We start from the raw sequence: 24,377 nt of genomic DNA, 5'->3' as shown, positions 1-24,377 counted from the left end.
TCATTGTCAGCTTTTTGTACATCTGATGTCAGGTATCTTCCATATGGCTTAACATTGGACTTTGTTCTGGTATGATTTTCCTGTTGAACTGCAGTTTTTGGGCTGTATCTAGAAGCAATTCACATAGTAACATTTTTAGGGAAGCAAGATGTTATCTGAGTATCTCTGTAATTGTGACATTTGAAAGGAATGAATATTAGTGAAAAATTATGCCAATCATATGCAATAAGAATGCTGTATTGATTGCCACAGAAAACTTTTCAGAGGAAAAGTCACACAAGTGAGAGATTTGAACTTTGAACTTTGAACAAGTGGAGATTTGAACTTCAGAGAAAGTTCAGATCACCACAAATTGGGTGCTCCTTATTTCAGAATTCTTTTGTCCTCATTACCCTTTCACATAATTCAAGCAACACTACAGGTATTTAAAATCCTTTCTACTTACCAGCATTTTCACAGTTTAAAGTGGAAAAATAGATAATAGTGATTCTATTGCTACTACATCAGGGTCTTTAGATAAAAACCTTTTGAAAGCAATGGCTTTTGAAAAACAGATAAGGAAGGAAAAGTAGGTTGTTGGCAGGGGGGAAATTATTTTAGGAACATTCAGGTAAAATGGATGTGACTAATCTTGTTAATACATGCACATGTAGCTTCCTCCTTTTCATAAGACTGAAAAAATTAAGACCTTATGTATGCCTCAAATCAAGACTGTAACAAAATAAAAGAAATAGACCAAACCAACCCATACATGTAAAAGAAGATGGTAGTGGTAAAATGAATGTCTTCAGATATATTTCACTCACCATCCTTGCAGACTGTTCCCACCACGCAGACACCGGTGTCCAGGTTATAGCCGCTTGGACAGCTTGTACAGTTTCTTTCTCCTTGACCACTGCAATCCAAACAGCTGGCATCACATCTGAAAGACAGTGACAGGAGTTGGTCTTGTGACCTCATCACAGGAGCCCTCTTCTGTATTGCAAAGGGCTTGTTTCTAAAGGTATCAACTGCTCTATTAATAATTAAAAGTAATTAACTACCCCTGCCTCTTTCCTCCATCCACTTTTTACTAAATAGCTGTATTAGTCTAGTATTCTGGAACTATGCAGAAGTAATCAACAAAAGCATTAAGCTGATTGTACATACAAACGTCAGCAAGACATGAGCTAAAGCCACAGGACGAAAACAACTGACCTGCTGCCCAGTCTTTTTCATCAGCCTTCTGCTTCCATCGTATTTTCGTTGGAAGTAAATTTTTTCGTGTGTGTAAAACTGTAACACAGGGTGATTCCCTTCCTGTCGTGAACTCAATGTGAGTGAATAATAAGTGATTCCAAAGGGCAACAAATGGTATTTGTTTAATAAAGAATGGAATGGAAAAAATGTCCCTTCCTTCCACAGCTCAGCCTTGTCCAAGATTTATCCACACATTTGTACACAGAGTCAGGTGAACTTTTCTGGATAGTAGTCTGGTGATACACTTGTGCCATGTTTGTGGAATGGTCCCTGAAAATAATGATTAACTTGTAATAACCCCCACTATTCTGACTATTTTTGTTTATTACTAAGAAACTGAGATCCTCTACCAGATTTATAAATATAAAACATGCCTATGCATATCTACATATATTCTCACTATTCTTTTAAAGTGAAGGACACACATATATGTATAAGAAAAAACACTTTTAGAAGACCTGCATGAATATAACTCTAAAAGACCAAACCCCAAACCGAAAGTCTTCCTTCATTTGCATAGCATGCAATACATTATTTTTTTATTTTTTTTAAGTCAGTAGTGGTGTTATGTTCTTATAAGCATTATCTTCTTCAACACAGGAATAGCTAATATACTGCCAAACATCCGACACACATTAGCCACTGATGATACCTCTTGCAGCTTTTGTATCCACTTTCAGTAGAGTGATCAAGGTAATAACCACTACTACAGGACTGCACACATCTTCCATCTTCCATAAAATAACCTTGTGTGCAGTTTATACAGGCATCTACTCCAGCACCTTAAACCAGAGAGAAAACACACTGTATTACTGGCTAGTTCCTTTTATTGTCTAACAGACACCACCTTTAATGGTGGCAAAACCTTATAATTTTAGAGACTGTATTTTTACCTGCCTTTCTTTCAAACAGCAGCATCAAGCAATAAACGTATGTGGCTTGAATAAACAACTACATAATTTCAGTATATGTTTTTCTGAAAGAAATGGCTGTTGGTAGTTCTGAAGGTCACACAAAATATATCATTACATCAAAGAAAGAAAATGGAGGGCATTACTGGAAATCAGAATAAACTCTACTAATGGCAGGGGGAGGGAGGAGAAAGGTAAAAAATAAGAAAAAAAAAGAAAAGCTTTTATACACATTTTCAATTAGAAAACTTAGATTTTCATGTTAGCCCAAGGAAGTTTGCTGTATTGAAAATATATGTATGAACTGTCAAGAGAATTAAGCTTTTAAATGTAAACAATCCCGTTGAACTGTAAGTGTGACATAGTAGAATATAATCAGAGCTAAAAACATAGAGGAAAGGAAATGATGCAGACAAATGTCAGTGGTGTACCTGCACATGTTGCACAGGAACGGTGACATGGTTCACATTCTTTACCATTATGGTATTTTCCTTCTTCACAGCGGATAGCACATTTAGTGCCATGCAAACTATTAGAAAAAGGAAAAAAGGACAGTGTTTGGGCAGGTAACAGCAACAGAGGACAACAAGGTCATGCACAAACCAGTAATTATCTTTTAATAAAAGAATAATCAATATCTTAGATTCACCAGATTCCTTCATTGGTAATATTTTATGAATTTAGAGACAACAATCTTACACACTTTTTGTAAATACTACCAAGTAGTAGGGGACAGGAAGAAAACGAACAATACCAAAGAGTACTAAAAATTCACGCATGTAAAATTCAATTACCCACAAGGAGTTTCTCACAGGGTCAGCATTCCTGTATTAAGAAAATAATGCTAAGGGACTTGTTTACAAGATCTCATGCTTCTCTTGAAAAGACCTGCAGCATTTCCTGATGTTACGCTACAGCACAGTTTAAGAACGCATCCACAGTGAAGGCAATCACCACCTCTTTCTGCAATAGCAGTTCCCTTTGGAACCTCCTCACTGAATGGCAGTTCAGTGTAGCTGGGGAGATTTGTCAAGATTACAGTTGGAAGTGCTCTCCCTGAGGGCGCTTTGAAGAGAGCACAAAAGAGTGAGTAACAGAAAAAAAGAAATAGCATAGAGTCACATTTCCGTGCTTCTCTCTAAGTAGCTGTTTGTGCTTTTCATGCTATAAGGTTCCTACAGCTGTTGGGGTTTATGGTTGTTTTGTTGTGTTGCATTTTTTTTCCCTCTTAAGACAGGACTTTTCTGCCAGGTTTGCCATCTTCAGTAGAACTTCAGCTTTCATCCAATTTCTTTCTCTAAATATGCTCTTCAGCTCTGGGGATTGCTACCTTGAGTGAGTGAAAACCCTGTTATACAGACTGGATCCAGCAAATGTGTGCTCAGCACCACTGGAAATTTTCAAGAGTGTATATGGTCCCAATTTAGAAAAAGAAAATAAAAATAAGCAAATTAGACATTCAACACATCTAACAACTCCTGCTTTCTTTTTATTTTTCCCCACTCACACATAGAATCATAGAACAGAATCATAGAATAGTTAGGGTTGGAAAGGACCTTAAGATCATCTAGTTCCAACCCCCCTGCCATGGGCAGGGACACCTTACGCTAAATCATATCACCCAAGACTTCGTCCAACCTGGTCTTGAACACTGCCAGGGATGGAGCATTCACAACCTCCCTGGGCAACCAATTCCAGTGCCTCACCACCCTAACAGGAAAGAATTTCCTTCTTATATCCAATCTAAACTTCCCCTGCTTAAGTTTTAACCTGTTACCCCTTGTCCTGTCACTACAGTCCCTAATGAAGAGTCCCTCTCCAGCATCCCTATAGGCCCCCTTCAGATACTGGAAGGCTGCTATGAGGTCTCCATGCAGCCTTCTCTTCTCCAGGCTGAACAGCCCCAACTTTCTCAGCCTGTCTTCATACGGGAGGTGCTCCAGTCCCCTGATCATCCTTGTGGCCCTTCTCTGGACTTGTTCCAACAGTTCCATGTCCTTTTTATGTTGAGGACACCAGAACTGCACACAATACTCCAGGTGAGGTCTCACAAGAGCAGAGTAGAGGGGCAGGATCACCTCCCTCAACCTGCTGGTCACACTCCTTTTGATGCAGCCCAGGATACGGTTGGCTTTCTGGGCTGTGAGCACACACTGAAGCCGGCTCATGTTCATTTTCTCATCAACCAACACCCCCAAGTCCTTCTCCGCAGGGCTGCTCTGAATCTCTTCTCTGCCCAACCTGTAGCTGTGCCTGGGATTGCTCCAACCCAGGTGTAGGACCTTGCACTTGACATGGTTAAACTTCATGAGGTTGGCATCAGCCCACCTCACAAGCGTGTCGAGGTCCCTCTGGATGGCATTCCTTCCCTCCAGGGTATCAATCGAACCACACAGCTTGGTGTCATCGGCAAACTTGCTGAGGGCGCACTCAATCCCACTGTCCATGTGCAGCGACAAAGATGTTGAACAAGACTGGTCCCAACACTGATCCCTGAGGGACACCACTTGTTACTGGTCTCCAGCCAGACTTTGCATGCCACCAGCCAGCCAGTTCTTTATCCACCGAGTGGTCCATCCATCAAATTGATGTCTCTCCAATTTAGAGACAAGGATGTCGTGTGGGACAGTGTCGAACGCTTTGCACAAGTCAAGGTAGATGACATCAACTGCTCTACCCCTGTCCATCAGTTCTGTAGCCCCATCATAGAAGGCCACCAAATTGGTCAGGCAGGATTTCCCCTTAGTGAAGCCATGCTGGCTGTCACCAAGCACCTTGCTGGTTTTCATGTGCCTTATTTAGCATGCCTTCCAGGAGAATCTGCTCCAAGATTTTGCCAGGCACAGAGGTGACACTGACTGGTCTGTAGTTCTCCGGGTCATCCATTTTCCCCTTCTTGAAAATGGGGGTTATATTTCCCTTTTTCCAGTCGTTGGGAACTTCACCTGACTGCCATGATTTTTCAAATATGATAGCCAGCGGCTTCACAACTTCATTTGCCAGCTCCTTCAGGACCCACAGATGGATCTCACCAGGACCCATGGACTTGTGCACGTTCAGATTTCTAAGATGGTCTCGAACCAGTTCCTCTCCTACAGTGGGCGCAAGGTCTTCATTCTCACAGTCCCTGCATCTGCTTTCCAAGACTTGGGTGGTTTTGTCAGAGCCTTTGGCAGTGATGACCAAGGCAAAGAAGTCATTAAGAACCTCAGCCTTCTCCAAATCCCATGTAGCCAGTTCTCCCGAGAGCTTCCTGAGGGGGCCTACGTTCTCCCTAGTCTGTTTTTTATTTGCTATGTACCTGTAGAATCCCTTCCTGTTATCCTTAATACCTCTAGCTAAGTTTAATTCTAACTGGGCCTTAGCTTTCCTAACCTGGTCCCTAGCTTCCCGAACAACATCCCTGTACTCTTCCCATGCCACCTGTCCTTGCTTCCACTTATTATAAGCCTCTTTTTTCATTTGAATTTTCCTTGGGAGCTTCTTATCCATCCAAGGAGGTCTCCTGGGCCTCCTGCTGCACTTCCTTCTGGTTGGGATGCAACAATTCTGAGCTTGCAGCAGGTGATACTTCAATATCAACCAACAGTCTTTGGCCCCTCTGCCCTCTAGGGCTGTATCCCATGGAACCTTACCAAGCGGGTTCCTGAAGAGGCCAAAGTCTGCTCTTTTGATGTCCAGCACAGTGAGCTTGCTGCACGCTCTTCTCACTGTCCTGAGGATCTCAAATTCGAGAATCTCATGATCACTGCAACCAAGGCTGCCCTGGAGCGTCACATTTCCAACCAGCCCTTCCCTGTTGGTGAGCATGAGGTCAAGCATGGCACCTCTCCTTGTTGGCTCCTCTATTACTTGCAGAAGGAAGTTGTCTTCTACACAATTGAGGAACCTCCTGGATTGCTTGTGCCGGGCCGTACCGTCCTTCCAACAGATGTCAGGGTGGTTGAAGTCACCCATGAGAACAAGGGCCTGCGAGCGTGAGGCTTTTCCTATCTGTCTATGGAGTGCTTTACAAGGCAGGTAGCATTATCATGTTTTTATACATGGAAGAACTAATAATTTGCCCATTTTTGTTTAATGGACCAGTAACAGAACCAGAACTGGAATCCAGCTCTTCCAAGACCTGCACAGGACTTTGATCACTGATAATTCTGTCAAGAAAATGCAGCAAATTTCAAACGACTAGGGAGCCTTGCTCTGCAAGGCACTTACCTGGCACACCCACACAGATGGTGTTTTTCCAAAACGTTACTAAAAATCAATCTCAGTTTGCTAATATTGCCCAAGAAAACATTAAGATTGGGTTAATTTGTTTTTTGTGGTTTGTTTTTTTTTTTTTTTTTTTTTTAACGTCCTGATTTCTCCTCAGAGTGAATAGATTTTTCTGCTTTCTTCACTGGTGCTACAAGCTGCTGTTTCTGTTAACGGACAGGGAAAGTCAGTTTCCAGGAGATGAAGAAAATGTGGGTATAACTTTTCTATAGCGACTGTGTCCTATAAGGTCCCTAACTATGTCATCTTTGGTCTCCTGGCATATTTGCTCATTCTAGGAACTTCTAGACAGCTAATTTACTAATTTGATTTTTCAGTTACACAGAAGGTCATGCTGAGTGTATTAAAATCCTCCAAAATCTTAACATGAACTACAAATCAATTAACATTTTAAAAGGGAAGCAGATACTTGCATTTCACAGAAGTATGAACAGACCAATGTTCTGATCTGATCCATGCTTTCCTTCTGATTAGATCATATTTCCTTTTCAACAGGTCACTTTTAAAAAAAATAGATATTCGTAACAAAACTTGTGCAGGCACTTGGAAAATCTAGATGCAACATAAATACACAGAAATGAGAATTCCTTTACAAAATGTAAAGGAATTCAGCTATCAATGTCCTAGAGGCAAACAACATTCAGCTCTTACTAAGAATGAAAATCCACTTTGATGGAAGGTAAAAGCCCACGTTAAAACATTTGCACAACGCTCATATTCTGCAAGAAGAACTACAGCCCCCTACAGATACTGAATACTGACTTCATATTTTTTGTGGCATAAAGCCAGCATTCATTCCCTCATGAATTTTACAAGATTTCTGGCCTTTGCTGCTTGGATCAAAAGGTCCTTCATTCATAAAGGAGCTTGAAATGTGTACTGCTGCTTTGTAGGTTTTACCTATCAGTTTCAAGAATGATTAATTCCTTATATGAAGAAAAAATACCCACTGCTGTTTAAAATATGTGCACACTAAACTGTAATAGAATTGAGCCTGAGGTACTTGAGATAAGTGAATGACTGGATGTCTGAAGAAATACAATATAGATAAGAAAATACTTTTAAACCATCACAGGAATGAATCAGAAAGATCAATATGGTTTATCAGCTTTACTGCTAAAATAATGCTTGACTGTAGGTCAAAAAAGTGAAGAAGCCAGCTTGCCACATGACTGTGCTTTTTATTTTACCTAAAATGAAAGACCCTCTAAAAACCTGTTGTTAGCCAAGCTGGCAGGCAGTAGTAGAAGAAAATACTATATTACAACCTAAACAGTGATGAAACACATGAAATGAGGGCCATTCAAGGTTAAATAGCTATCTGATGTTCTTCATTGTGTATTCACAACCTTGTAGACCTCTTCAGGTACGGTGTTTAGCGACATCCATCATCTCCTTACCTTAGGCCATGTTTGCATTCTGTGCAGATTTGGTATTCAACACATGTCTTACAGTTTTCACTACATTTTCGGCAAACAATCTTATCTACAAAGAGAAAAAGATAACAGCCCAGAAGACCTTGGTCAGTTTAATAAAACTATATGGACATATTATTACACAACTTACTTCTTTCTAGCTTGACATTAGGAAGGGAAACAACAAGCTAGACTAGAGTAGCTAAATTCTGCCTATCATTAGCTTTTCCCATCAAATATCAAATGGTTTAATCTATTTCTAAACATTTGAAGTTATAGTTGTACCCTGAGAAAGATGCTTTGAGGTCATTAAAAATCTTTATAAACGTTAAAAGATTTACATTAACTATTTATAATATGGACTTAAATCATCTTTTCATATAGCAGTGATATGCAGAAATGACTGCCTGTGTTCCAAAGACCATCCTGCAATTTCCCTTTTACACTTGCCATTCAAGCAGCATGTCCTGTCTTCCTGATTTGGAGCTGAAAGACACACCTGCATGAACAGGTCTGATCTTAACACAGTCAACATATAAATTACTTAACACCTGCCTTTTCATGTCAAGAGCTCCCTATTTTAAAAGATGTCTCTCTCTCTCTTCGGACCTGCTCTCTTTTGAGATGCAGTGCCATGTACCTTTCTGAGAAGAAAAATCTGATGTTCCCATTTAATCCTAAATTTTCATCTGTCCCTCTTAACTGGGTGTAAAGGAATTCTCTTTACTGTAGTTTTCATGCAGTGAAAAATGGAAGAATTAAATTAGTACCTGTTTTTACTAATTCTCGAAAATGAACACAAAGCTTCATGATGCAGAAAGCAAAAGGTTAAGGTACCTAGATGAAAAAGCTCCTGAGCATATATTTATCTTCTACCAATGTGGCCAAAGTCATTGCAGTTTTAAGCACATGTTTGAATATATGTCTAAATACTTTTGCTAGCCAAAGCTGAAAATTAAACACAGGCAGTCTACTTGGCAATCACAGGAGGAAACTGAAGGCAGGTGTCTCACATAGCAGAGGATTAATGCTCTTGGGTCATTACATCACTGCAGGTATGTAGGTCTGTCAAAAACATTAACTGCAACAACATTTTGCATCTAAGGCGCCTATTTTAATTAGAATTCCAGATCAGTGCCCATTGTCGATTCTGCAGCTTTCTCTTCTATCTGACACCATGTCATTTGAATTTGGAGAAATAGAGAATGCCTCATGTTCAGAATGTGCATGCTGCCTGTTGCTTTCTGGAGTAGTGACAACCTGCTCTGTCCTGCAGCTGACTTGCTCTTGAACTGCCCTCCTTCTGCTACCGTCTTTTAAAATAAAGGAAGATATTTGAGCAGATTCTTGATCACACCTGGCAACAATTTAATAAGAGGAATAGAATAAGAGATAGATGAATCACCATACACTTTTCCTGCTTGTAAGTATTCCAGCAACGTCTCCAGACCAAATTCTGTAGCCACAGTAAAGAAACAACAAGAAATACTAACTCTTATCCAGGTAAAACCCATCAGGGCAGTTGGTAATACAGCTATTGGTTACTTCATTCAGGTAGTAGCCGGATTTACAGGTCATGCATTGGTCACTATGGCCTCCAACACAGGTTTCACAGTTGGGTGAGCACTTTTTACAGCGTTTCTTGTCTGCATTGTAGTGACCAGGTGGGCAGGTGGAAACACAGATCCTGCAGACAGCGGGGAAGAGAAGGCAGAGTCATTAATGAAATAACCTGCCACTACATTCCTGGACCATGACTGCCAAGCAGAAATATTTCTCAGCATTACTGTTTTTTCTAGCGATCACGTGTTCACTAAGATGTAACCCTCCAAAGTATTGCATCAAGCTGCCTCATCCATCTATTTCCCTACTAAATATGCTATCTCACTGGCAAATGCTTTGTCAGACAGTCATACAATATAATTTTTAACCGTCTACATTTCTTCCTATCTTGTTCAAACTCAATCACAGAAGCTGTAGTTGTTATCACAGTTTTATATATATATGCATATACAGTTTCATGAAAAAATAATCTAGACATGGGGAAATAATCAGAGAAGGGCGTTCAAAGGCTGTACTTTAATTTCTGATTAACTGGGTTTTGTTTTCAAATCCTAAGAAAATTTGTCAAATTCATTGGCAAATGAATTATCCATGACTGCAGCAAATAGAGAGGAAAGGAACTTAAGCTATATATTAAGAAACCTATGAAGTAAAGATATTTTTCTCCTGGTCTTACCGCGTGTTGTTCTTAGATTTGTAGTAGTAGTGCAGACAGTCAGTACAATGATCTGGTCCTGGACCATCACATCCTACTTTACTGCATTCTGCATTACAGGGACCTGTAACAAAACCAGACACAGGGGGAGAAGGGATTAAAACTTTTCATTTAGTACTTAGCACCCTTAAAACATATTATTTTAATGTATATTGCAACCACTTTGTTTCCCTATTTGATGTGAATTCCAAACTGAAATTTGGCTGCACCAAAAAGAGATTTTTAGTACGAAAAGACCTTGCAAATCCTGGTCTCAGTAGATTTCTAGCAAGTGTGGCATTCTCCATAGAATCTATCACAGAATCTATTTCTGGATCCAAACAGATGCTTTCCTAATAAGTGACAAATCATTCTGAATTTTATTCAGAAATGTGTAAGGGCTTCTGTTTCATAATGAGGAATTATTTGCAAAATCACTTAAAACAAGCAGGTCAACATAAATGATGAACAACATGATCAGTGGCTACCACTCTGGTTACCAGCTGGATAACAATTGGTTCAGTTGGCTACTGCAACCCAATTGAACCAGGTACAAAGGCGTAGATGTGATTTGCTCTGAGCTGCTACATGCTGCAAAACCTTACCTATTACTTGTTGATTAGCAAGTCTTCCATCTCATGTTAGACTTGACAACCCATATATCCCTTTCAACTCAAGATATTCTATGATTCTATGTTCACAGTTTTCAAATAGGTCCTTTCTGCTGTGCAAGGAGAAAACCATCAACTCCTGCCTTTACGTAGATGAACAAAACCCATGGGTGAAGTTGTAACATTCAGGATCACCGCTCTCTCATGAATGAAATGTCTTGAGTTTGACAGCCACCTTGAAATTTATCCTAACATCAGGTAAACTTGAAATAAAGTGAGTTTGCTTCATACAGAAACTTAAGAACTTAGTGACCTTTGCAGCAGAGAAAGTAGTGTTTCATCACCGACCACAATAAAGAGTTCAGCAGTTCTTAATCTAAATCGGAACTGTGGGTCTGACATACTGTGCAGGAGACTGTAATAACAGAAACTTCTAAACTGAACTTTGTCCTGCTGTTTGCTTACCAAAGCAATACTTCAGATTCATCAGCCCTAACCATCTACATGATGCTCCTCATGTTGGAATACATATAGGAAACTACCAACTTGACATACTTTGCAGTGCCAAAAAGCTCGTTCTATTAAAGACTAATGGTAAGGTTGAAAAAATTCTGTAGGGCTAAGTAAGAAACAATACAGATGTAGAAGATAATGTTCTTAATATACACTTTTGTATATATGTATATGACTATACTGTATATATGAATATATTGTATATATGAATATATTGTATATATGTGTATGAATGTATATTTTTATATACTTATATGAAAAGCAGTGCATTCTTCATACTATATTAAATGTAGCTTAAAAAATATGTAACTCTATGCTTACAAAGTCTTATGGATAAAATGACAATATCTAAATTATGAAACAAATAGTTCTGACCTTAAATTAAGAATCCAGTTCGCTAATATTTTATGTATGCAGAGTCTCAGGGCACTCCTTCAACCCACTACATATTCTGTGAAGGCACAATCAGAGTAACAGAATGTACACACCTGAATAGTCATCTGTTCCATAATCTTCTGTAGGGTCTTCAACTGGACTAGAGCGCACTCTTTCCACTTTTGGAAAATCATTTCTTGGTGAGTAAGGCTGGATTGATGTTCCATACAGTACCAAGGACCACTCTTTCAATTTGCCTAGAAGTATTTAAAATCTATTTTTAGAAACCATTTAGATTTTCTGTGTGTTACAGACCATATCCCTTGTTAACATGAATTTGTGAGCATGTATGGAAAACACTTTTCAAGGAAGTATCTTCAGTTTAATATGGATAGTGTAATCACTGCTTCACTATAAACTGAGAAAGCACACTTTCTTCAATCAGATTTTTACATGATCTCTTCATTGTGCTCCAGCTTGTTGTAGGTCTAGTAAAAAGTTTACACCACAGGTTGAATTCAATACAAACAATAAACAACACACTCTTTGGCCATACAGTTATTTGGAAAATGTATATGGTTTTCAACCAATGAACACGAAACAGCTACATTTAAAATCTCCGTGAAGTACATGAGTGTCCCCTCCCAAACCAGCACAATTTCTTACTTATTTTGGCAGACATATCACTGCATTTTCTGTGTTCATCACTAATATTTTATCCTCGCGCTACTTGAGTGAAGAAATAAAAAAATGGTTGCCTACATGGAGCATTATTTGACTTTTTGGCAAGTTTTTTTGTGGGAAGAATGAAAAGTTAAATATGTGTCAAGCCATCAGCTCATGCTGCCTCCTACAAAGTGTGAATTTCCAGTTCCTACCTTTCTGTCTATACTACCTGGTGAAGGTAAATCTTCCTCTTTTTTTTTCATTTTAATGGTAATAATTTGAGCTTCCATACTGTTTGCTTGGACCTTTTCAACCTGCGCAAGCAAACTACTCTGACCTTTACAAGTGATTTCTTGTACTTTTTCCAATGTCATTTGGTATCATCCATTGACATGACCAAGGCAATACATTGTCTCTGCTTTTACATTCATCCTTCAAGCAGTAAGCAACAACAAGCAAAACTACTACCTGACAGATGATAGCCCAACTCCTTTAAGCCCTGGGCTTAAAGACAGGAATCTCTGTTTTGTCTCTGTCTCGTGCCAAACCAATTTAATCTTTCTGGGACAGAAATTTCTACATTTCACTTGAAACCTCCTCTGCTCTATTCTCAGTTGTTGAGAAAAAACTATAGGCAAGAGGCTATGTCACAAGACAGTTGTTTCACACAGCAACTTTCAACTTTTCACAGCTACATCAAACCATTACTGTTTTTAAAGAGACATTCAATCTTGATTTAAAAAAATTAACTGATGAAGAGCCCACTATATCTACTGCCAAACTAGTGGCTGATTACCTTGGCTGTAAACCTGCATGCACTGTATTTTCAATTTGTCTTTTCCTGCCTCTAGTGCACAGCCTCTTTAGTCACCACTAGGTTAAAAATGCCCAAATCACATATTTTCTTCCTGTATAGATATGTGGTGATCAAGCTACCTCTCAATGTTCTTTAGAGCGATTCAGCTGGGTCCTTCAGGGCACTTTTGTTTTTAGGAAATTAAGTCACACAGGGAGTTCATTTTTAACCAGATACACAGTCATCTCTACAGCCTTTTTGAAGTGCTGCTTCTCCACATACAGTTTCTATCCTTCCTGTGTTTTAACCCCCTTCTACAGCATACAGACCATGATATATTGTATGCAATCAAAAAAACAAGTGTTTTGCTAAGTCATTCAGATCTTTTCATCCTTGTCACTATTATGCTCCGAAGATCACTAAACTAAGGCTTGATTTTAGACTTCTTCCAGAACATTGGTAAAAATGCTGCACACTAGAAGAAAAAAGGTATTTACAAGGACCCACTGAAAATAACCACACATAAAGATGCTCCTCAGGCACAGCATATTTTGTCCAGGCTTCATACTCTCGGAAGGGCTTGTACTAACATTATTGCAGGAAGAACTGGTGCAAAAGGGCAGCAAAATAGGGAAATACTGCAGGTTCTTTCAGAAGATCAGCTGCCTTTTAAGAATGGTTCAGTCAATAAAGGGGAAAAATTCATGTAACTTGCCAGCAAATAAATGAAGTCTGCCTCAAGGCAGGTTTAATTTGCACAATGAAAATATTTCAATAACTAAGTATATATACTTACACTTCTATAATGAATAAAGTGTGCACATTTGAGCCAAAATCTTTCCCCATTTCTGGCTGATTCCATCATTTATCTTGGCTAGAATAATTCTTTACTCTGCTTGTATTTAGTATGTAACAGAGATCTGATATTGTATGTATAGGAGAAAGAGTGTATCACAGTGTTTCACAGCAAGCACATGTCTACCTCCATAAACTACAGAATTAAGTGCAGAAATCACATGCACTACTTTTATGAACTGGACCCTGAATTTTTTTACAGGTAACAGATGTGGCATTACCTTGCCAATGTAGGGATATGATGACATGTTGGCTCTTTGTTCTCAATTTGATTACAGGAAAACTGCAGCCCCTAATTATAAGACCTTTCAATAGCTAAACAAACACATGCACTCAATAGAAAAAAGAAACAGGCATGATGGTAATATCACTGATAAACTGCAGGCTATGGTGATAAACTAGTGAGGCACTATAAATTATGTTTAAGCACCTTTTGTTAACTCAGCGAGGTGACTAACCCCAACATATGCAAACAACAGAGTTTATCTGCCACTAATAAATGGTAGGCACTTTCAAGTCTTTCTGAACAGAAGTGTTACCAGACAGTGCCCATCACAGGGCTCTAGAAATTTTGGGCACTTATTACTAGACCGTATACAGTGATCCAGGATCCAAATACAACCATACTACAACCAAATACAACCACACTGCATCTTGTGAAATCCAAATGCATGCAAAACCAGCCTCAAGTAGTGTTTCATTGCAGTTGAAAGAAAGTAAAGAGTAAACCCTTCAGCACAATTATTTTAGTGTACCAGCTTCCTCCACAACCCTTGGCTGGAGAAGTCTACCTTCTCCACATCCTCTGGCTTTACTGGCCCCTTTCTTCTACAGCTAAGTCTTTAGGACTTACTCCTCACAAGAGCAAAAGCAATCTGTTCCTTGAGATTAGCAACTCTAGCAGTGAGAAGAGTACATATAATGTATTAAAATAAGTAAGCCAGCAAGACCTTTACAACTATATACGTAAAACAGGAGTGTGAAGGAACAGGCTTTAAAGTGTAAAGCTGGAAATGTAGTTGGCCACTTTTACACTGTCCTAGTGACATAAAAGGACTGCAAAAGCTGTTTGGAGAATAGCCCTGATGAAGTTTGCAAAATGGCTCCATGCTACCTCACTTGTAGGCTTTAATACAGGGAGTGTGCTAGGGAACTGGGTTCCAGTTCACACAAAGGCAGAAAAGCTACCCTAAACTGTACTTGAGAACATCCAGAGACATTCCCGGCTGTATCAGGAATAACAACTGCAAGATACAGTTGAAAATAATTGATTTTTATCTTTTCAGTAATCTGATTAAAATTAAATTACTTGTTTAATACCTTCCTTCTATCAAATTAAAACAAACCCACAAACACCAAACGTCCCCAAATCCCTGAACAGTTCTGCTCATAGTCTACGGCTGCTTTTCCAAGTACTTTTAATGAATACTGCTTTTTAATGTACTGTGAATTTTGCTCTGCATTTACTGGTGCAATTAACATCACTTAGCTAAGAACCTTTCACCACTGCAAAACCATGGTGAGAATTGATCACTGCAGATAAAATTACTTGAAAACTGAAGCACCAGCTATGATGTTTTTTTCTTCCAGAGCTCTAGAGGATGATAATCAAGATTTTCAAGATGCTGTTCTTCAAGTTAAACACTTGAGTATATTTACTTTTAAATAGCACTGGCCACCCCAGAGTTACCACAGACTTTAATGAAGAGTTGTTCACTGCTCAGCAATTTTGAAAATCACACTGATTATCTCAGTCTTCAATGGGGACTTGTTGGCCTCATGTTACATAACAGGTTTTAAAAATTCTGGCTTATGACAGCTGGTTTAGCACTCTAAAAAATTCAGGTTATGCAGGCAACTGAGACAGGCAATAAGAGAATATGAGACAGGCAGAGAGACTGGCTATGTGGCCATCTGCTGCATTAAAACCAGCATAATTCAGCTAATGAAGAGCAGAAATAAAGAAGTAAAACTCTCATTCAATTCTGTCAACTTCAACAGCAGTGGAGTGAAACTTGTCTGTGTGTTAGATTTTTTTAGACAAAAATTTATCTAAGCAGGATAAAATCAGCGGTTCTAGTTTGTCATAATTAGTAAGGGATAGTGAGGGACCTGGACAACTCTGTGGTCATACATTAGAATTCCTTCTGTGCCCTTGCTTGCTCTAAGTCATGATGGAAATAGTCCTACTGAATTTGTAAGCTGCAGGAGAGACTGAACCAGCTGGCCTCCCAGAAAGGCACAGTTACTTTGAACACGTAAACTGCACACAGCCGTTATTCCAATCCAAATAATTTAACAAACCAGATTTCAACCAAGAGGAAGATGAAGTACTCCATTGCAATATCTGGTGGCAGAAACATTAATGGGCCATTCCTGGACAGAGTAGAACTGAAACAATTAACATTCTTTTAAAATAGCCAACTACATGCACATGCCCTGTTACACTAGCCTTTCTTATCTTAAGCTCAAAGCACTGAAGTTTACATTTTAGTCAATGTTTATGTGTACTTCATGTAGTAGAAAAATAAAAGCACTTGCACTTGATGAGGCTGATTTCAATTGTTTTTACGACTTCCATTAACCTACTAATTCAGGAACAAGTTTAAAAATCACCTATTGCAAAGCTCACAAAGACATACTTTTATTAAGTTAACATCTATGTCTTAAAATTCAGAATTGACTTTTAGCAAATCAATTAGAAAACTCGTACTGCTTTGAGTTTACTTAGCTGCCTGAAATTAAATGTATCTTTTATTTCACTGAATTATAAACTAATTCTATTGCTAATACCATTGTAACCCCAAATATATTTCATAGCAGAATTCTTACATTTTTTATCTATTAGAAAGCAGTGATCAACTATACAATGTAATATTATTGAATTTTGATACACTGTCCAATCAGAGTGCTAATTTTGATTTAGTGATAAATGATTTCCTGTACATCCACAGTATTAGTCTCTCTAACATGTTTAATCTAGAGCATTTGATAAAGTGATATTTCACCTTTGATTATTTGTATTGAAGGGTTTCCACCTATTTTGATGTGGGGCTCTGAAGGAGCCTTTAAAGAAGGGTATTTAGTATTCACGCATAAACAGTGGTATTCTTGTCTGTGTATAACGTATCTATTTCAAAATGGTTTTTAACATTTAAATTTCATTAAGTCCAAAGGCAAGTATATACTCATACTTCATAACCAACAAACACAAGTAAGCATGTACTCCCATGAGTTCTTTGAAAGCCCTTCTCTCAAACTCAGTGCTCATATTGAAATGTGTGAATGAAACTGAACTGTGCAGTGGGAATTAAAAGCAGAAGAATGCCTGTAGCCTCAAAAATTCTTACTAGGAGCAGTTTGTGAGTGGATGAATGCCACTTCTAAGCACTGTGCCCATACACACATTGCAACCACACATTGCACATTGCAACCTACCAGTGATAGCAAGCCATGAATTTCTTTTGGATGGTGGAATTTTCTAGTTGTGTAAATACTAATAAATGCCCCTTTTTCTTATGGGTAGGATATAAAAAACACAAAGGAAACAAAACCAACAGAAAATAAATCCCTGGGCCCTATATATAGCTGATAAAGGCTAAGTAACTATGGGCCCTGTATCAGCAATGAAAGTCACAAATCATTTGAATACAGCAGAGTAACTGGGCTACTCTAACTTATGTTGAAGACTTGTCTGATAAATCTATATTCAGCATTCAAGAAAACACATTCCTCTACAAGGAGACTATAACTTATTTTAAATGTGACACATGCACTTTGATGCAGTTTTGTATCTTTTTCCACAAAAGACTGTGCCTAGCAAATACCTAGCTTTGTTTAAAGCACTGATTACAGTGCTTTAAACAACAGCTTAAAACACTGATTACAGTGTTTTCTGGTGACAGGAAGGGATTCTATAGGTACATTGAGGTACTGGAGCACCTCCCGTGTGAAGACAGGCTGAGAAAGTTGGGGCTGTTCAGCCTGGAGAAGAGAAGGCTGTGTGGAGACCTCATGGCAGCCTTCCAGTATCTGAAGGGGGCCTATAGGGATGCTGGGGAGGGACTCTTCATTAGGGACTGTAGTGATAGGACAAGGGGTAACAGGTTAAAACTTAAACAGGGGAAGTTTAGGTTGGATATAAGGAAGTTCTTTACTGTGAGGGTGGTGAGGCACTGGAATAGGTTGGCCAGGGAAATTGTGAATGCGCCATCCCTGGCCGTGTTCAAGGCCAGGTTGGACAGAGCTTTGGGTGAGATGGTTTAGTGTGAGGTGTCCCTGCCCATGGCAGGGGGGTTGGAACTACATGATCTTAAGGTCCTTTCCAACCCTAACTATTCTATGATTCTACGATGCTCTTTACAGCTCTGCCTTCACACTAAAACCAGTGAGATGTTCCAGGGTAAATAAAGTTGGAAAACAGTCAAGGCAGTATAATGAACTGCAAGCATTCTTCTGAACTCACCAAGTCCAAATAAGGGTTAGAGCCATACCTGGAGTCTTGAAATTTCTCAGCTGAGATGGAGTGTCACAGATTTCCAAAATCCAGTCACCTGCTGCTTTTTCACTCCAGCAGTGAGTAGTCATAAACTCCCAGTTTTTGAATCCTTCCATGGAATGATCAAATAGCCTAAAATAAATAATGACATTATTTTGAGTGAACCGTTTTATTTGGGGAGCTAAGGCTCCCAAGTCTGAAATATCTTGAATGATACACTAATTAGCCAGTTCATTCAATCGTGCCTTTACATAATGTTGCTCATAATGGATTTCCCACACATATTTCAAGTACATTCAACAGTTTCTTGTTTTGATAGAAAAGATTCTTCACGTGTCATCATTTGTGTAATGTGAAAGAGAACGGAAAAATAATTTATTGAAAAAAAACCAACCCAAACCGCAAAACTAATACTGTTTAATAGGATTCATGTGTCTTGGGAAAAGTGCATACAATACAGCATATATTTTGCTTTAGCAGCATGACACAAATACAAACAACTCTTAAGCAGGAAAATTGCTGTAACATTTATTTTTGGCTTTGGATTGGAATACTTCAAAGCAGTTTAAAAGCAGTAAAAAATATGAAGTGACTGAGACAACATTACCAATTCAATATATGTGACTTGTATGGAAATAAAATGTCACTGAGGGATTGGTCTCAGTCCTCAAATGACCTAGGTATAACTCTCTTCAAACACTTGACAGAATTAAGTTTGGGTAAAACTGAAAGATTAATGGCATCTAACCATCAACATTAACATAATTTCATTACCCAGGTCGTGGGTGAAGAGGTTTGAGTTTAGGCCTGGATCATGATAATTTCCAGTATGGGGCCTCAGTTCAGAGGCTGCAATGGAATGCTGATCCCATAAGGGAAGAGGAAGGAGATTTTGTTATCTAAAACTGGAGTTTATTAATGAGATTTTAGAAAGACAAAAGAGAATTTGTGGTTTTTTTTTCAGTGCTCACGGGATCACTGAAACAACATCAGGCACTGAAGCAACAGGAGGTTGCCTGGTACCCCAAAATTGATGAGAGGTGCACTCTAATCAAGACTTTAGCCTCCAATAAAACAACACAGCTCAGCTTTGAAAAATACACACAATTCATAAGTAGGAAAATTGCTGTAACATTTATTTATTATATTCAACCATGTATATTTATGTCTATATATTTCTATAGAGATATATAGATATACACAGATATCTATTACATATATTTTATCTATATGTGCATATATATAAGTATGTATATATATTTATCACTGCTTTAATTTGCTCTTTGTGTGAAAATTCCACTGGTAATAGCAACGCTTAAATACTCATAAACCAAGATCTTTCAGTAGAAAATCCAAAAGATTTAAAACCCTTTTCCATAAAACAGAGAAAAGGTTGGCATTAGACTACAAAAATATTAGGGTATTTTGCACTTACATGGTTCTTAACTGTTATTTTCTAAGCTAATTTCAAGCTTTATTCTCAAAAGGTTGTAAAATTCAGCAAACACTGGGAAAGCAGGATACTTCTGTAGCAATGTATGTGTCAATTTCTAGTAAAAATCACCACACAGAGTGTGAATAAATGCCCTATTTCTTGTCAAAACTTTGGTAAATCAGAGGCATAGGGTCAGGTACTGTGTATTCACACTTTCTGTAATAGGACCGGTATAGACCTGCATGCTACATGCCTGGTGCACTTTACAGGACTCAGCCCAATGCTGAAATGCTGATATTTAATCTCTCACTTGTGCAACTTTTCCCCATTTTTAATGAATGTATAATAATATTTTTTATTGGCATTGATAACAAATATATATTTAGAATTTGGCTTCATTTTCTCTGTTAATTGTGCGGTATTTTTTCTAATGCAGTTCTGTGCCTTTGTGTGCGTCAGTCTGTATGTGTGTGTATATATTTTTCTTCTGCCAGCAGAACTGGCCTGTTTCATTTCACTGTTAAATCAGTTGTGTGAATGCAGCAAATCTCACAAACACATGGCACACATCATTTACTGAAAGGGTAGAAATTATTACACAGTTATTATTCAGTGTTTACACATGGGTATGTTCAATTTAAGTCATTATGTAGGATATTTCCAACAGTTCGTCAAATTGTCATACTGTGTTTTGCTGATAACTAATGTATTACTTTCTAAACACCCTGTTAATCTGTCAAGGTAGTAGTACTCCTCTTTGCCATTGTGGCAACTAAATTATATAGTATTATGTAAGTACTGTGCAATTATATTATAAATTCAGTATTCACTGGGCTTCCATTCACATACATAGAAACACAAGTTGCTGTTTATTTTTACTGTAATTAGCCAAATGTTCCCCATGGTATTTTTTATTTGTCACGCTTTTGAATTTTAAATTGCTGTCAGATTTCCATTTTAGCACTGCATCATTTTAAGTAATTTGGGAGGAAGAGAAAAAAATTCATTATGACCTTATCACAGGCGAACTTCCCTTCCTCCGTTTACCTAAAAATACACTATGGCTGTAACTATAAGCATTCACATCTACAACTGAAATAGGGAAAACATGGTTATATTCTTTCAGAGAAAATTGACTAGTTTTTAAAAGAATTCTTTGGGAAAGATCTGAATTTTATGAAGTAAGGTTTAAACTGGAATCTTTTAATGCGTGAACGGTGTTTCTACAAGATGCTACAAATAAGTCAAAAAGCTACTGACAGATCAAAAGAACAGCTAAAAAAAAAAAGATACTGCCTCTGAGGTTGTCTGTACACAAGTATTTTTGTGTTGCTCTGCTTTTGCACTAAACTCTCAAATCAAAGAACCTGTGAGGCAGTACATGGATTTCCCTTTCAGCAGTATAAAATAAATGAATCAAGCGATTAAATGTTCAGGTGTACTTTTCCTTATTCAGAAAGAAATACAAATGGAATAGAATATCTTAAGGAGCATGGAGCCAGGCTATATAGTTAATTGATGTTGTTATTTTCATATTGAGACTAAATCAAAATTCATATCAGGGACACATGCAGAGCTTATAGTGGACTAGTAAATTATTAGTATAGTGTCTGATGAAGTGTTATTTGAGTATTACAGGTTACTACTTGTTAAAATGGTTAAATATGATTATTAGAATGATTTGATAATTCTTATGACCACGATTATATGCACCTGCATCATGTGTACTCATGCATGTAACATGAATGACCAAAGTGAGCCAGAGCATTTGAATCTTTATAACTTCCTTTCATAACTGTAACAGACGGCCAGATCTGTTATTCAGTTACTCACATAATCTCTCTTATTAACAGGACATCCAAGTTACAGTCGATGCAACTATATCCCTGCTCACAATGAACAGCATTATCTTTAAAAATAATGACTCTTTTCTCTGAGAAATTTTATGACATACTCCTCATGTGCCCTATACAGGTCTGTATATGAATATACATATCACAGAGTGTACAGTTAAAATAATTACTTCCTTAAAACAAATTCAAGAGCCTAGAAATCGCACCACATTTCTATCTAAAAATATAACCTCAAGTAGAAATGTTAGTCTGTAATCAAACGTTAAACCCAGAGGAAGACAATGAGCCACTTTCTTGGAATTTGACAAGTAGGAACATAAAGCTCGTCTCCCACAGATAAATCTACTAGTGTCAAAAAAACAACCAAACAAGTGTGCCAGCTTTTTAGCAAAGAATGAGTAAGTTCCTAAATGCTCAGAATTTGTTTTAATTTTTAAATTCATGTGTGAAAAAGCCGTGGGGTAGGGGATCCATTAGGCAACACCACCATTGCCCATCATGAAAAATAAAAGGTGTATGCAAAAAAAGAGTTTTTTTATTATCAAGAACTTTTTTTTTTTTTTTATCAACTCAGAAGGTGCAGCTGCAACTGTCTGCCAGCCTTACTTGTATATTGAACTGATCACACCAAGAACCAGGAAGCCCCACAAGCAGATGGCTGGGGCTGCAGTGGAGTAGCTGGCAAGAAAAGGCTATTTTCTCCTCTGCAGTAGAAATCTTTGTTTATGGTGTGCTCCAGCCTACTAAAATGGCAGGCAAGCGCAACTTGTCCACTAGTCTAATTGGCCGCATGATTTCAGGTGAGCTTTATTTGCAGCTTGAAAAGAGTACTGCATGCCTCATCAAGCTTCACATGTGAAAATGCTTGGATCAATTATTCTTAGAGCAGCTCTTCTCCATAGGGTTCAACCACCAGCTGTCTGTGAGAAATAGCCCTGAGGTACTGCAGACAGCTCAAAGTGACTTAAACAAAGCTTCATCCAGACTCTACTGCTTACCTGCACTGAAGAACTCAAAGAAAAAAGAAACGGTCAGAAAGCATACAGGCACTTCATAAGCTTTCTCACCTGCATGTGTCAAGGAAGATCACTTAAAACTTCTGGATATGGATCTAAAGATATATTTAAAATCTATGCATACACATATTTTACTTTTTTTCTTTTAATTTCCATATTACATCTGGTTATCACAGTTACTTTCATGAAACAACGGAGATATTTGAGCTGTCATGATAAAGTTCTTTTGAGACTAGCATGAACAGTAGGGTACAGTGCCTGCCAGCCTGAACTAGTGGATATTACAGCAACTGCAATCTTTAAATATCGAGAACTTGACCTCAGAGACTACACATATCCACATGAAATGCTCCATCATGACCTATAGACATGTCAGGCTGTTGAGCTCCACATACCACACTGGTCAGCCAGCTATATAGCTGATACTTACTGTGCTTTCCTATTGAATTTGCAATAAACCTTCAGAAACCTCACTCTAAATAGGCAGAAATCCTTATACAAGAGTAGGAATGAACCTGGTGTGGAACATACAGATTTTTCCTGCACTATCCTAGGTTTGAAAAGAGACATCTGATTAGGGTAAGGGCAGTAGCGGACACTGTCCATCACATAATCCAGTTTATTCCAAGTGAAACTCAATTTAGTAAGTGTTACAGTACGATTGATGAGGGCCTAGTTTTTGTAAGGCTGGGAAAAGAGTATTTAATTCTCACTATAGTAGCTGGGACAAACCTACCTGCAGGAAGTAGAAATACCAAGCATTATTACACAGCTTCATTGAAACAGCCCCCCTCTTTTCTATTTGGTTCAATACAGACCTCAGAAGCTGAGACATTTAGCTGGATCCTAAATATGTCCTTAGCCACTTGTCCTCAATATTGCTTTAACTATGGAAAATTAGATCAAACTTTTAATGACTGGTTCTAATTTTCCATTAAAACAACTTGAGGTACTGAATTCTAAAAGCCAATACATGCCTACACTGTAAATCCCTTATTAATTCTTTACTAGTCTCAGTCCTCAGAGAAAGTCCTGTGTCACTCTAGATCCCAGACATATTGTACTTCATTCTTCTTGCACTTAGAGCAAATTCCAGGATCAGTTTTACTAACAGGGAGGGTAGTATCACCTACATGAATTCATTTACACTTTTCTGCATGTGCAAAAAAACCCCAACCCTGTCTTTTCTGTAGAGCTGAGAAAATCAACATTATTTTTTCCCTCTTAGATTGAAAAGAAGTGTTTACTATTTTTTTTATAATTAATGCGTCTGTAGTATCTCCAGAGCTCCCTGCCCTACCTACTGTTAATACTGAAAGATCTTTAGAGGTATTGATGTTGCAATTACAGTTCAAGGGCTGGTTGGTAGAAGGGTAGTGGGATGTCTATTCACTCTCCCTGTTTCCTACACCTCCTCTGCAAAAACATAAATAGATAACTGGAATGAAATAAAACATAGCAAGTAAGAATTATGAGAAATGGTTTTCTGAGGATTTCTTCATCCTGTAGGCATAATACAAGCAGAATATTGTTTGTTCGGCCTGGACTGAACAGCACCACAGAGTCCTTTCCTGTTACTTATAACAGTGAGACTCAGCATAAAGTTTGGCCCTATCTTTTTCATCATATTTGGATACATAATATTTTGGAGTTTTCATTAAAGTA

At 38.1% G+C, this 24,377-nt stretch overlaps 1 protein-coding gene across 3 annotated transcripts in view; it reads right to left on the bottom strand.

Annotated features, from left to right (window-relative positions):
- Window positions 1-24,377, bottom strand: part of PCSK5 (proprotein convertase subtilisin/kexin type 5) — a 260,279-nt gene that overhangs the window by 66,432 nt on the left and 169,470 nt on the right. For all 3 annotated transcript variants that reach the window (XM_062641593.1, XM_062641602.1, XM_062641612.1), the window contains exons 13-20: window positions 18,404-18,540; window positions 11,707-11,850; window positions 10,077-10,179; window positions 9,331-9,524; window positions 7,823-7,907; window positions 2,582-2,679; window positions 1,892-2,021; window positions 807-922 (exon numbers count right to left, since the gene is read on the bottom strand). In XM_062641593.1, coding sequence (XP_062497577.1) covers window positions 807-922; window positions 1,892-2,021; window positions 2,582-2,679; window positions 7,823-7,907; window positions 9,331-9,524; window positions 10,077-10,179; window positions 11,707-11,850; window positions 18,404-18,540 — 1,007 coding nt within the window. The remainder of the gene's footprint in view (window positions 1-806; window positions 923-1,891; window positions 2,022-2,581; window positions 2,680-7,822; window positions 7,908-9,330; window positions 9,525-10,076; window positions 10,180-11,706; window positions 11,851-18,403; window positions 18,541-24,377) is intronic.

The sequence above is a fragment of the Pezoporus occidentalis genome, unplaced genomic scaffold, assembly GCF_034315485.1.
Source record: "Pezoporus occidentalis ecotype Australia unplaced genomic scaffold, CSIRO_AGI_Poc_V1 ctg117, whole genome shotgun sequence".
NCBI classification, from domain to species: domain Eukaryota; kingdom Metazoa; phylum Chordata; class Aves; order Psittaciformes; family Psittacidae; genus Pezoporus; species Pezoporus occidentalis.
Note: the sequence above shows the minus strand (reverse complement) of the source record. Positions and strands in the feature narration are given on the sequence as shown.